This window comes from Eschscholzia californica, unplaced genomic scaffold (assembly GCF_041429995.1).
Source record: "Eschscholzia californica isolate CP2 unplaced genomic scaffold, dmEscCali1.0.p SCAF_1, whole genome shotgun sequence".
In the NCBI taxonomy this organism is placed as follows: domain Eukaryota; kingdom Viridiplantae; phylum Streptophyta; class Magnoliopsida; order Ranunculales; family Papaveraceae; genus Eschscholzia; species Eschscholzia californica.
Genome location: NW_028238198.1, coordinates 76,565,258 through 76,580,484, shown reverse-complemented (window position 1 = coordinate 76,580,484; position 15,227 = coordinate 76,565,258). Strand labels below are relative to the sequence as shown.

Genomic DNA, 15,227 nt, shown 5'->3' with positions numbered 1-15,227 from the left:
CAAATGGGGGTCTCATTTACATCTCCTCTAGACGGAAGTTTTAAAAGCGCCCCTCCCTCAAGGCAAATGTGGAGATGAGTCTTGTAGGAAAGAGGCCTTTAACATAGCATCTCCAATGGGACACTCAATCTCTAACACTTAAGAGTGTCACATATGACTTTTTGGAATTTTTGTTAAAAAACTATCTCCAATGGAACACTTTGTTAGACACTCTAATAGTCTAATATGAGGTTGACACAGTTATTATAGAGTGTCTAGAGAGAGAAACTCTAAAATGAGAGTGTCTACTTGAGACTCTCTAAGTGTTACTTTAAAATTCCAACCAATAGAAAACTTTGCTTTTCAACTATTTTTATCTATTGGATTGAAGATGGACAAGTATAGAGACTTTAGAGATCTCCATTGGAGACCAACAAAAATTAGAGTGTCTCTATATTAACATTTAGGAAAGAGGATCTCTATTGACACTTGACAATTAGGATTTATAGTGTTTGTAAGAGTGTCCCATTGGAGATGCTCTTATGAATAGCGCCTTGAACTTCTACCCTTGATTCTCTAAACTCCTACATTATGACATACTTGAGAAAAACTTCACAAATATTTGGTGTTTACTTTGAAAATAGATCTCAAAATTGTTTCTTTCCTATTAGCAATTTATCCGTGCTATGCCAACATAAGAGCATCACTAATGCAACACTCAATCTTAGAAACTCTGAGTGCCACATATGTTTTTTAGAGTTTTTTCTTAAAAACTATCTCCAATGCAACACTCTGTTGTGATCTCTAAGATGACGTGTCGAGGGTGGAATAGAGATATCTTAAGAGGACACTCTATTTCTAGATTGTCTTCTTGAGATATCTCTAATTGACCAACTCATAAATATTAGATTTTCAACCAATAGAAATCGAGTCTTCTATATATTCTAAATAACTAATTATTTAATTACAAAAATAACTATGACACATAAGTAACTAAGATAAGTTTAGAGTTTTGTATTGGAGACACAAAAAAATTGAGAATCTCTACTTTCGCCACATAGGAGTGAGAATCTCAATTGAAACTTGACACATATGATGAATTGAGATTTTTAAGAGTTTTGCATTGGAGATGCTCTAAATACTGTAAAAGTCATGTACTACACTAAATAGCTGAGCTGATACTTAGAGATATTTAATAAGACTCTTCTCGAGAATCTCTAAAATAACTTTTTTCATACCATCATGAAGTTTTCAACAGAGTGCCACCTCTTCCGTAGAGGCAGGTAGTAACCTAACCTTTAGAGTATGTTCAAGGGGGAGCCCTCTTATCTATCAATGGAAAGATCTCCGTGCGTGGCGTGATAAGGAATCCTAGAAAATATCGATTGAGACTCCCTCCCCGGTCCCACGAGGATCTCTACGTACTTGTCCAGTCTAGGACAACTGAGATCTTCCGAAAACCAATGATGATCAGGGAAAGGTAGTGTTGGTCACGCCTATCTCTTAAAGGTCCTGTTTGCCAACATTTCAGATAGTTGGTGGATCGGGTCCTCGCATCATATTTTTGAGATGATTTTTTAACTACTACTCTAAAAATCTACTATGTCACTCTAAATTTTAGAATTTGAATGTCATATTTGAGATGTTCTTAGATTTAACTGATGGAGACCATCAAGATGGGCCTCACGGCCGAACTAGTTAGAGGGCCTCATGGCCGAGCCCATTAGGGTTAGAGTTTAGGAGTTTCCATGTTTTAGTATTTCCTACTAAGTCTAGGTTTAGAAGTTTTTATGTTTGAGTATCTTTGATATTTAGGAATCCTAATTTGAGTTTATCTAGAAGTTTCTAAGTTCCTATAAAAGGAAGTCAGGTCTGTCCTTGTTATTCAGATCAGAGAATATTATGAATCAAGGTTATTGTTAATCAAGTTTATCGTTTTGTTCTTTACTTTATCAGTTTATTTACGTATTTTATCAGTTTATTTACGTATTTTATCATTGTTATAATGGTGGATTCCATTACTTTTACGCTTCCGCAACAATCTACATCAGCTGGTATTCAAAGCTTGAAGAATCTGGGAACGAAAGATGAATTTTTTTTCATGGATACATCTCTCCTTGAATGCTGGAATGCTTTTCCACGTTTAGGTTGGGATCCCTTTCGAGATTCAAAACAATTTTATGTTGATCGAAAATATGAAGAAAAAATTAATACCGTTTCTGAAATTCCTCTATTTGACGGTCAATATCATATAAATTTTTGGATTCAACATATGGAAGATTGGTTCATAAACCAAGATATCCATGATGAAGATAAGGTTTTTCTCATTGAACAACATATGTCCGAAAGAATCTATGAACAATTCAATGCAATGCAATGGAGACTCATTAATCAAGGGAAAAAATTCGTCGACGATTGGACTACATTGAAAAACATCTTTAGGTATGTTTTTCTTCCTTTAGATGAATATTTTTCATATGTGGAGACAAAGATTGAATCCAGTAGACAGTTCTCGAATGTTATTTCGGTCACCGTGTTCGATGGTATTGAAGAAGAAGTTCTTTACAAAAAGAATAAAATTTTCTCAATGACGGAGGAAAAAAGAAGAACAAAGTGAATTATCCTCTTTTAGCTTGAAAAGGTCAGTTCATTCTAGTTTAGATTTGATTAAGCCATATTCGAGTTTGGTTTATAAGCAACACGAAGATGAACGTGGGAAGATAGTTCAAGTGAAGAAATTCAAGGTTGATTTTTCCATAAAGTATTATGTGGTGTTTGTGGTCTTCTTCATCAAATTAAAAGATGACGGGAGATGTTGCAATTTGTTGGAAGTTTCTTTCCTACATTTATTTTTGCAAGATTCTTTGCACTATGAGATTGAAGCTAGTGATTTCGTCCAAGTGGGTGTCCTTCGACCCCAATGCACTGTTCGCTCGAAGTGGGAATTAAGGATTGCATTGTTGAGTCTCACTTGAGGGCAAGTTCGTTCTCGATCGGGGAGTATGATGGAGACCATCAAGATGGGCCTCACGGCCGAACTAGTTAGAGGGCCTCATGGCCGAGCCCATTAGGGTTAGAGTTTAGGAGTTTCCATGTTTTAGTATTTCCTACTAAGTCTAGGTTTAGAAGTTTTTATGTTTGAGTATCTTTGATATTTAGGAATCCTAATTTGAGTTTATCTAGAAGTTTCTAAGTTCCTATAAAAGGAAGTCAGGTCTGTCTTTGTTATTCAGATTAGAGAATATTATGAATCAAAGTTATTGTTAATCAAGTTTATCGTTTTGTTCTTTACTTTATCAGTTTATTTACGTATTTTATCATTGTTATAATGGTGGATTCCATTACTTTTACGCTTCCGCAACAATCTACATCATTAACTCTAAAAGGGTCCAATTATTAGCATTATAACACTTGCTTTAAAGAGTCAATGAGTTTAAAGGCAAAATGAAAGAAAATGACTATAATAACAGTCTTTACATAGGAAAAAGTGAGAAATTCTAACACAAAGGTAGTTGTCCTCATTTCTTTAACAAAACTAACTTAAGTTGTTTGTTGCATTGCTTGTACGAGAAACTTGTTGTTACCTAGAGCGAAAACCTTGTAGAGCAAGTCTATAGCAAAACCAAACAAAACGTTTCTCCAAATTTCCTATAAAATGCAACAAACTAGTTAGTTATTCAAATAACTTACTTTCTGAACGGAAAGCATGACATTTCACGATGTCAAATCTTCAGTAAAAACATATCGAAGCTAAATCTTGTTTGAAGGATCTTGATACTAACTCGCAAGCTGAGATTAGGTCTGGCTATATCCAAGGGAATAATTGTAGAGGATAGTTGGTCTAGTAAGGTGCCTTACTAGTGGGCATAACTAGTGTTGGATTTGAAGCTGTAGAGCTGCAGAGTACCCCACAATCCCACATTGGAGGGCAGTCTGCCCTCTCTTTTCTCTCCTACTTTTTCACAAATCCAACTTCTATCCCTACTCTTTTGAGTTGGGGGTAATAGTCTTTTGGTTTTCAGGTTTGCAGTCTGAAAAATTCACTAGCTTTTCTTACTTTTCATGTTCTTGAACCATCAACCACCAAAGCAACCTATACAAAAGAAAAAGTTAGGGTTTGATTATAGTTAAGAAAAGAAGTACCTAAAAGAAGAAAAATATAAACACATCTGATAATTATAATCTGAGAAACTTATATGCAGAGGAAAATGGCGAAAGTCGGAAAATCAGTCAATTCTAAGATCAACCCAATTACCCATATCAGGTTTATTATGACCTCAAGAACACATGAACCTACTTTGCCATGCAGATGAGTCAGACACCACAAGTCACACAAAAACAAATATTCTGAAACCTGACTCAAGTCAATCCAGACCTCTGAGCCAAATTTAACATCCGATTTATACAATAAACAAACAGTACGTTACGGACCACTTCTGAGATTAACCCAATTGGCCCACATCTGATAAAAGTGAGCATAAATGTAATGCTTTGTTTCCATGTACTGCTTTTCTCTATATTATTGGAAGAAAGGATGGAGCCACTAGTTGGAAAAGAACAACTAAACAAAGAGAAGAGTCAAATGCTTAGTGGGGAGGTGATGGGATGAGGAATCAAAATGCTCCATTTTCCCCTCACTTTGGCATTCGGGAACTTTTGCAAGTTCTCACATCTCATTTAAGCATTGTGTGGTTGATTTAAGTGTTTTCACCTTGACCAACCACCACATGAGAACACGGCAAGATACAATCTTAATATTTGTAGCTATGTTTAATATTATAAAAATTTTATGCCCTATGTGATCAAGTTTATACGCACTAACTAGAAAGGGGTCTGTGTGATAACACTCAAGGAGGTACAAGTGGTCTGTGACAGTTTACAAAAATTCTTTAGAAACCAGTTTTCTGCAAAGTCTAACAATCAACGTGATTCATATTCATGAAAGTGTGGAAACACCAAAATTACCTACAAAGTTCAAGTCAACTCTCCGTTTTGGGCCGTAATGGTGCATAAACTATTTGGAAGTCTTTTGTCGACAGCTAGAATGTGTGAAAGTGTACCGGGAACGGCCCGCCATTTGAGGATAGACCGTCCAATGGGTGGTCGCTACTTGGGTCAAATGGCATCATCATCATCGCCTACGTCTTTCTCTCCCAACTATGAGTACGCTGAATAAAGTCTGTTATCAACAGTCAAGCAGATGGTGCAGTAATAATAAAACCAAAAGCGAATGAAATCAAAAGCAGAGGAAATCAAAACCAGTGAAAGCAACAGTTCATGTATTTAAATAACTAGATAAGGACCATTTGATCTAATTATCAGGTTATAAAAAGCTTTTCAAAAAGATAGTCCTTTAATTGCTTATCAAAGTATTATAAGTTTGACAACCAAACCTGTCTATTTAATCAGAAGATTATCCAAGTTTACTTGTTTAATTCGACAAAAAAGTGTACCAACTTACATGCATAAAATTTACAAGAAAAGCGAGCGATTGAGCAAGATTGTACCTTGGAAAATTTGACATGGAATGATCATCTGACTCGGTCTAGCAGTTTCATGCTGAAGCATCTTTCCATTCACAGACTTTTTCTTCATTGATTGACAAAAAAGAAGCACAAAAGAATTCCCAGTATATGATCCACTTTTTATTAGACTTTTTTCGGCTTATAAAGAGGTGCCCTGAATGTGAATTCAAGCAACCATTTATTGTGTTGCTTCTAACATGCAAATCCTTGTACTTCAATAATAAAATACCTCCTCAATCTCTTCACTCAGCTTGTTTGATGGAAACTTGGTTCCGAAAATGGGGAAGGGTAGGCAGAAAAATTCCAATGAATCGATCCAAGCTCCTTGTTATCTTGTTTATTCAGATCTACCTTCAGATTTCAGACCCATTTGTCATTGCCAAAAGCAATGTAAGTTTCTCAATCATACTTTGTAGTTTACCCCTGTTTGTTGTATTGAGAAGGAAAATGATTTGTAGGTGCACATAGTGTACATGGGAGAGAACCGTCACGGAGATACATCGAGTACTAGAAAATTTCACTTTGAAATGCTAACGACCTTGCTTAGAAGGTATATCTTCCTATCTTCATAGTCATTGCATCACTTATAAGAGCAAAGAAAAACTGAAAATAATCTGATAACTCATAATTAAGGATCAAACTTTTCATGATTTATTATTGAAGCAAAGAAGCTGCCACCAGTTCCGTTGTTTATCATTACAAGCATGGATTCTCTGGATTTGCAGCAAGGATGACAGATAAACAAGCACAACAAATTTCAGGTAAGTAGCGAAGTCATACTTACCTCATTAATGGATGCATCTTATAGAATGGGCTAGGATGACTTGCAGATTTTCCTGGTGTTGTCGACGTATTTCCAAACCGAATACACAAGCTTCATACTACCCGAAGCTGGGATTTTGTTGGACTCCCTCTTTATACTCCAGGAAATCTGTTATATGAAAGTAACATGGGTGATGGAGCAATCATCGGTGTCATAGATTCAGGTATGATATATAATGACACAAATTACTAATTAACATTCTGAGTTTTACTGTTTCAGATAACTTACAGGGGTCATAATTCTGCAGGAATATGGCCTGAATTAGAAAGTTTTAATGATCGAAACATGGGTCCGATTCCATCTCGTTGGAGAGGAATTTGTCAACATGGAGAGAATTTCAACACTTCCAACTGCAACAAGAAAATTATTGGTGCCCGATGGTTCTACAAAGGAATGGAAGATCATACTTATAAGAATATGAACACCACAAGAACAAGTGATTTTATGTCTCCACGAGATGGAGTGGGCCATGGGACCCATACGGCTTCCACAGCAGCTGGTCGTGTTGTGGAGAAAGCAAGTTATAGAGGACTTGCTAGAGGAGTAGCGAGAGGTGGTGCTCCACTTGCTCGGTTAGCAATTTATAAGGCATGTTGGGCCATTGAAGATGAAGGATGCTCCGATGCTGATATTTTAAAAGCATTCGACAAAGCCATACACGATGGAGTGGACATTCTTTCTGTGTCAATTGGAATTCAAATTCCCCTATTTGCATATCTCGATAAACGTGATTCAATTTCCATTGGTTCTTTCCATGCGAATGCAAAAGGAATAACCGTAGTATCTTCGGCTGGAAATGATGGTCCTTTTTCTCAAACAATTGCAAATACAGCACCCTGGCTCATCACCGTTGCAGCTGCCACAGTTGATAGGGCCTTCCCAACAGCTATTGTACTTGGAAATAACCACACTGTGTGGGTAATGTGGATATCTCTAAGATAGCGTTTGCTTTTCTTTTATTGTTTGAATCTGACTTGCCTGAGTCTGACTGATCCTAATCTGAGTCTTACTTGTTTCTGTAAGAGGCACAACGCAATGAGCTCTTAATTAAGACTTCTTTTGTGTCTTCCTCAAAATGGACCCCAAATCCGCCTGTATCAGCTATTCTAGCGTGTCAGACACACAAGTGAGATGCGATAACAAACTTTCTGAAATTTGGCTCGAATCAAATCAGATCTCAAGACAAATTTCAGATCTAAACTGAAAAAAACAAACACCACCTAAGACTCCTAAATGATACAGAAAGTATAATGCTGTAATCTACAAAACCTTCACTTCTTGCAGGGCCAATCAATGGATACCGGAAGGCATAAACGAGGGTTCACTAATGTGGTATTCTCGGAACACATAGCAATAGACCAAAACGACGATGCCAAGTAAGAAATCGAGGTCGATCTTATGTGACTTTTACGCTCACAATTTCGTGGGAAGTTGCCGTATTTGTGTATCGATTGACTCTCTTGACTCAAACTTGCTTTTTGCAGCACAGCATGCCAGGTCCATAGTCTAAATGCAACATTAGCAACCGGAAAAATAGTTCTGTGCTTCTCCACAGAGGTCAACCCTGTTAGAGTATAAAGATCGAGATGAATCGAGATCCGTAGATATCCGTATCAACCGTCCAAGATATATGAAGATATTATTTATACTTATCCTAGATAGAGTCCTAGGAAAATAAGATAACGGAATCACTCTATAAATAGAAGTGACCTCTATGTATTTTACATTGAATTGAGTTGCATTGAGTCTTCGAGTCTGTAACCAATCAATCCCACAATTGTGGAGATAATATAATCCAGCCATTCATGGCTTTCTCCGTGGATGTAGGTCGTGATCCTCCGACCGAACCACGTAAACTATGGTGTTCTTTATTTTAGTTTGTATCTTCTATTCTACCGACTAACATGAACTTTCACATGGTATCAAGAGCAGGTTTGTTAATCCTGTGTTCTTTTTGCTTTCGCACTTTCCGAACGATTTTTTCTAATCGTTGTGATTCCGTCATCAATCGATCTCAATCTCCCTCAGTGCGAAAGTTCACATCTTTCTATCGCTAACTCGGGTTCACCGAGTTCATCACCATATCACTCAGCTTCACCGAGTTCATTAATATCTCACTCGGCTTCACCGAGTTCATCACTCTATATTTCTCTCGACTTCATCCGAGACAAACATCTATAGAGGTTTCTACCTCTTCACCGAGTTCATTATTCACTTGAATTTGTTTTCCATAGGCATCTTTTCATGGGCAGTCATCTTTCCCAATGCCAGCAGCTTATGTAATCTGGTTGTAAAGTAGTAGTCAATTAGGTATTGTTTTGAATATCACTCAAGCTTGGTCTCTTCCTTCTGCTTGTGGTGTTCATGCTCCTTCCACCAATCATAATCTCTTTGTGAGTCCATCAATCAATTTGTTTTTCGCTCAAAGGTGACTTATGAAGATTTTTTTTCTCTTCGGTACATAGTAATCAGACTATGTCTTTATGGGATGGTAATCAAACCATCTTTTCATTGTGAGAAGTGATGCTTATCAATCAAAACCACGGAAGAGATCTCCTCGGCAACAATTTTCAAACTTCCGCAAATTCCCGATTTTTTAAGGATCGATTAAATTCTCCCGAGCAGGTTCATCAATCCTGTTTCATCAATTCTTTTTCTTCCGCTATTGCCGACGTTTTTTTTTTTGGGTCGTGATTCTACCTTTCAGTCAATTTGTCGTTTTCCTCGACTCTTCTTCAATTTTTTCATTGTTGTGATTCCATTATTCAAGATGGAAGAAACCTTCCCTTTCAATTTGATGAGAAATCAATTGTTTCCTTCTCGGTTTCGGACAATTTCCATTGTCCTCTTCTTCTTCTCGATTTTTAGGCCGACGAACAACTCTCTTTACAGCTTTGGGCAATTCAATACTGTTCCAAAGTTAGTATCCCTCGAACAACTTGTTGTTCTCTCTCGGTTATCTCTACTTATTAGAACCGTACTTTTTGCCGATCGATTTTCCGGCTTCTCTTTTACTAGTTAGGTTATCACGTCAATGATAAGGTACTCAAAATCATTAGCTGGGTTTAATTTTTATTCCTACAGTATCCTATTCATTCCTCTAATCACGTGGAGGACAATTATCACCAAAGTGGGGTAGTTGTCATCACGTCAATTTGAGAGGCAATTATTTTGTTTTATATAATTTCAAGTGAACTCTACTGACCACCATCGGTTTCCTTTTCGATTTGGTGACCAATCCATTGTGATTACTTCCGATCACTCTCTCTAGAATTCAATCTTTCTCTCTCTGGAGTTCACTCTTTCTCTCTCTGCAATACACAGAGTTCGGCTCAAAGCTTGCTATATATATATATTACGATGGGACTCTCTAGAGTTCAATTTCCAAGTTGAAGCTTGTGTTTCAAACTCACTCCATCGTTCAGCCAAAATCGATCAACATCTGTACTAAATTCAATTTCGTCAAAGATGGGACTCTCAAGCCTTCCTTCTCCATCTGAAGGGGTCCTATGCGTAATCCTTGTAAACAGAGCTATATCATTATCGGGCTAGTGTTTCATTCTTCACCTTTTTTTTTTCAGTAACTACTGAAGAAGATCTTGCTTCTCTCCATAGCACTCGAATTATGCGATCATCGTCATCATCTCTTTCTGCGATTTCCACGGATCAATAACATATCAATGAATCTAATATAAGCACCACGTCAGTGGATGCTTACCTCTCCTTCAAATCATTGGTTCAAATTTTTTTTCTCCCAATGATTTTGATCTCACAGATGTTTTCCACATCTCCACATATTCGATGTGCTTCGAGCAATCCGTATTCCGGCTTCCACAGCTTTCCAATATCTTTAAGCTCGCCTTAATATTGTTGTTCCATCGGTTGCGATGAGTTCACCTTAATCAGTCATTCCCTCTCTTGTCTAAACGGTCTTTGCAGAATCGTTTTTTCTTTCATCCGGATTCAAGCTTCCGCGAGTTCTAACAAATTTTTTTTTGTTGTATTTATCGATCAATCATCACTATCGTGGATTTATTAATGAGGAGTCGCAAATTTCCACACATCATTGATGGTCGCTCTCTAATCTCATCAATTACACCAACTTTAAATCATATTTAGTAGGATATACTACTATAATTTTTGTTTCATCTCGATATTCATCGTATTCAATCTCTTGCCTCCAATGTTGTTTGATGTATTCAATGTTGTGAATTATTTTTTTTTCAAAACCAATTGAATTTTTGGTTTCTCGAAATTCGTCTCTCCAGCTCACCGGAAATTGGATTGAGAACTTTCTTTCTTTGCCGGTCGACTTTCCTGGCCTTTCCTTAGACCAATCGAAATCCTTCATCGATTTGGACATCACCTTATTAGCCACCACTGATTTCTTTTCAGTTTTGTGAGTAATCATCCCTCTTCCTCTCGGTTTGTAATCCGACGAGTTTATCTCTCTCTCTGTCATCTCCCTCTCGCTCGGCCATAACCCTCTCTCTCGGCTATATCTCTCTCCCTCACGATATCACTCGTGGGTTGTAATCTCTCCCTCATGGTTTTTCTCACGTGAGTGTGATATTTCACATGGTTTCGATACGCTATCTTTCTGTCACCTCTCTTCTTTTTGTGACACTATGTCTTCATCATCCTCTTCACGGATCCTCAAGATGAATCCACCGGTTCCTCTATTCCATCATCAACTACATATGGTATCATTTCCTTCTTAGTTTGTTGATAAATTTGAAGCTCACCTCTCTCTCACCAAATTTTATTTAAGCTCGAAAAAAAAAAATAAAGCAAAGAAGAAAAGAATGACATTCAAGCTTGCGAAAGACAAAAAATATTATATCAAGTTTATGTGCGATTACAAGTTCAAGTTGCAGACAAAGAATTGAGCACCATTGGCAATTGTTCGACATTAAACAAAAAATTAAAATTCAAGTTCAAGTTCGAGTTCAAGTTCAAGTTTGAATAAGATCGTATGCGAGCAAGATCCATCTTTTCCAAGTACAATTTTCAAGTTGGAAACTCCACAAGTTCCGCTTCCAACTTGAGGGGGAGTGTTAGAGTATAAAGATCGAGATGAATCGAGATCCGTAGATATCCGTATCAACCGTCCAAGATATATGAAGATATTATTTATACTTATCCTAGATAGAGTCCTAGGAAAATAAGATAACGGAATCACTCTATAAATAGAAGTGACCTCTATGTATTTTACATTGAATTGAGTTGCATTGAGTCTTCGAGTCTGTAACCAATCAATCCCACAATTGTGGAGATAATATAATCCAGCCATTCATGGCTTTCTCCGTGGATGTAGGTCGTGATCCTCCGACCGAACCACGTAAACTATGGTGTTCTTTATTTTAGTTTGTATCTTCTATTCTACCGACTAACATGAACTTTCACAAACCCAGATATGATATCTGCAGCTACTGCTGTTTCAGAAGCAGGAGGGATAGGACTTATCTTTGCGCAATTAAATGATAACCTGTTAGATTCATGTGATTTCATCCCTTGCATAAAAGTAGATTATGGAGTCGGTGCAGAGATACTCTCGTACATAAGAAAAGCAAGGTAAGTATTCCAATATCAACAGTGCAAAATTAAACTTCTTAGGGAAACGGTGAACTTAATTAATGTGCTCTTACCTGAAGGTTTCCCGTTGCTAAGCTAAGTCGGCCCAAGACCATGGTCGGAAAATCAGTATCTCCACAAGTTGCATATTTCTCATCCAGGGGGCCCAGTTCCTTGACACCTGCCGTGCTAAAGGTATCCTCAAGCCACCCGATACTACGACTCACTCTATAAAAGCTAAAGCAATATGAATGTTTTCGAAAAATATCAAACCACCCAATTGTTACTTTTTTTTCGAAAAAGAGGAAATCAAATAAACTAGTAAAACCTAAAAATATTTCAAGTTCATAGAGGTTTTATGACTTAACTTAAACAGACTAACTCTTTTTTGTTACTGATTGGTTACGGGAACAGCCAGATATCACTGCACCTGGAGTAAGCATCTTAGCTGCTTTTCCACCGTTCAAACATCAAGATAATCACAATATGTTCGCCTTCAGTTCAGGAACTTCAATGGCATGCCCTCATGTAACTGGAGTGGCTGCACTTATCAAATCTGTCCACAAAGATTGGTCTCCTGCAGCAATAAAATCGGCACTTGTCACTACAGGTAACTCATACTCTAAAGGATTCCCAATTTAAACTTTAATATCATCAGCTCAAAATCTTAGGAAAAAAAAAATATAACACCCAGTCTAAATTGCAGCCTCTCAAACTGGGACAGATGGAGGGAGTATCGCTGCCCAGGGAGCTACCCGTAAACCAGCTGATCCATTTGACATTGGTGGAGGATACATAAACCCGAAACGAGTGGCAAATCCAGGGCTCATTTACAATATGAGCAGCAAAGACTATATTCATTTCCTGTGCTCTATGGGATACAATAGTTCGGTCATTTCTAATCTAAACATGACTATATCTTCCTGCACGAGGAACGGGCATTTCGTGTTGGACCTTAATCTTCCATCCATATCGATTCCAAACCTTAAAAGAACTACTAGAGTTACACGAACTGTGACAAATGTGGGACCCGTTGATTCAGTATATAAAGCCATAGTACAGGATCCACATGGTGTTGCTATGGAAGTTGAACCTCAAATTCTATCTTTCAATAAAACCACTAAGAGTCTTACTTTCACAGTGAAATTCTCACCTACTCAAAAGATGCATGGGAGTTATTCTTTTGGAAGCCTAACATGGACCGACGGTAAGCATTTTGTGAGAAGTCCAGTGGTTGTTCGTGTTATCAAATTTGAGTCATACGCAGACATTTAAATATTTTTTTTTGAGACTGACATCATGTGAAGAACTTACTTGAAGTTGGATCGAAGCTACCATTCATCATGTCTTCCATATCTAGACGACATTGTAATAAATGAAAAAAATGTAATTGATGGGTAAGTTGCCTCATCTCCTCATTAGCTAGAACTCCGCGACATGCTTTATAAACTAAATTCAGATTTCATGACCCATTTATCGAGTAAAACTCTACTTTCCACAACTCTTGATATTGAAATCGGGCTATTATGTACTTGAGATAGTCCTTGTGTTGATTATTCTAGCTCCAATAAAATGTATCTTAGGACGAAACTTGATAACTATTACACTAACAAGGAGCAAAAAAGTCGAACCAATACAATAGCAAACAACTGTGACATGTAATATAATCTTGCAACACAAGTATGTCCGCAGTTATTAGTTCTCGATTTTTAGTAAAGCGGTAACTATCATAAACTAATTCATTATAACCACGAAATTTTGTATGAATCTCATATCAACAATTGAAATACCAGAGAGAAAACATCAAACCTCCAGATCACGTATTCCTTTTGCGTGACGCTTCTTTGAGTATCTTTTTGAAATTGTCTCTGTTCTCATCGAGCATTCTTTCAAGCATACTACAAACTTCCCCTTACCCACATTGTACAGCCCATATCGAAACGGAAAGTAATATCGCTCTTAAACATATCATTGAACATATGATAGGCAACACCATTAATGATGTGTTAATCATACAAACTTTTAGAATATAGTTCCTGTGAGCAATAGAGCTTTTAGTTGTACTCATAATAGTCTAACTATATTTCGAGTGACTTTACAGAGTTTTTTGTTGTGCTCAGGCCACAATAGCGTATTCTTTAATTATTAGAGAGACCGACAACGTTAGTGCCTAACAATAAACGTTCATTCGGACATAACCGACATAAACGTAAAGTGGATTGAGTCGAGCCGATATTAGATTATTTTCCTTTCGGACATTTTATTTTTTATCTACAAATCTGGCTGACTGGCTCCTAAGGGTTGGAAGAGAAATACTCTTTCGCATGCCAGCAGAACTATTCTTCTTAAAAGTGAGTTAGCCTCAATCCCTATTTATTTTTTATCTACAAATCTGGCTCCTAAGGGTGTTATCGATAAAATAGAGAAGCACCAACGAAATTTCTGGTGGGGACATGTTAAGTTTGTGGCCATCCAACTCAAAACCAATTGGCAATGAGTGGAGAGGACCTAGTACTTTATATTCTTGGTTGCTAGTTACCCACACGCCCCCTCACGTGTGGCGTTCTTTGAGCCTCACACGTGTGTTTTTTTTTACGGGTGACGTGAAGCACGTGTGGCTTTTAAGCCTATCACGTGTGGGCCTAGCTCTGAAACCATGTTAAGTTTGTGGCCATCCAACTCAAAACCAATTGGCAATGAGTGGAGAGGACCTAGTACTTTATATTCTTGGTTGCTAGTTACCCACAGGACATGACACTGAAACTACGAAGATGCATTGAATTGGGAAAACCTACAATCTAGTCGTAAAGGAGGGATGGGAATTCGGAATATGGGAATTGTGAATAAGGCCATGGTCGGAAAACTTGTGTGGAGATTTGTAACCGAACCTAATGCTCTTTGGGTTTGGTTACTCAGAGCCAAATACATAAAAAATTCAGACTTCTCGAAACATATACCGAAGGCGGCTACCACATCGACATGGAGGAGTATGTTATTAAAGAGAGCTAGTATTGAAGAAGGGATGTGTTACTCGGTGGGAGATGGGACCACGATTAGAATTTGGGAGGATCCGTGGGTTCCTACATTGAGAGGCTTTAAGCCGGGCAAAAAATATGACTATATGGATGTCTCAAATTTATTTAAGGTACGAGATTTATTCGAAGATTCAGGATCGTGGAACAAGGAGTTTATCGAAAACATTTTTGATGAAATGTCTTCGAAAGCTATTTTACAAATCCCATTAAGTGGGAGAGGTGAAATTGATAAACTAGTATGGGTTCATACAAGTACGGGTAAGTTCACCACTAAATCTTTATACCAGACTA

At 37.5% G+C, this 15,227-nt stretch overlaps 1 protein-coding gene across 1 annotated transcript; it reads left to right on the top strand.

Moving 5' to 3' along the window:
• Positions 1-5,382: 5,382 nt before the first annotated feature.
• Positions 5,383-13,373, top strand: LOC147569295 (subtilisin-like protease SBT3.10). The gene is made up of 11 exons (XM_086662427.1): positions 5,383-5,894; positions 5,963-6,054; positions 6,168-6,265; positions 6,335-6,490; positions 6,575-7,245; positions 7,612-7,703; positions 7,812-7,899; positions 11,729-11,901; positions 11,982-12,096; positions 12,316-12,511; positions 12,608-13,373. The coding sequence occupies exons 1-11, from the start codon at positions 5,613-5,615 to the stop codon at positions 13,174-13,176; spliced, it is 2,532 nt and encodes an 843-aa protein (XP_086518553.1). The 5' UTR covers positions 5,383-5,612; the 3' UTR covers positions 13,177-13,373.
• Positions 13,374-15,227: the final 1,854 nt, after the last annotated feature.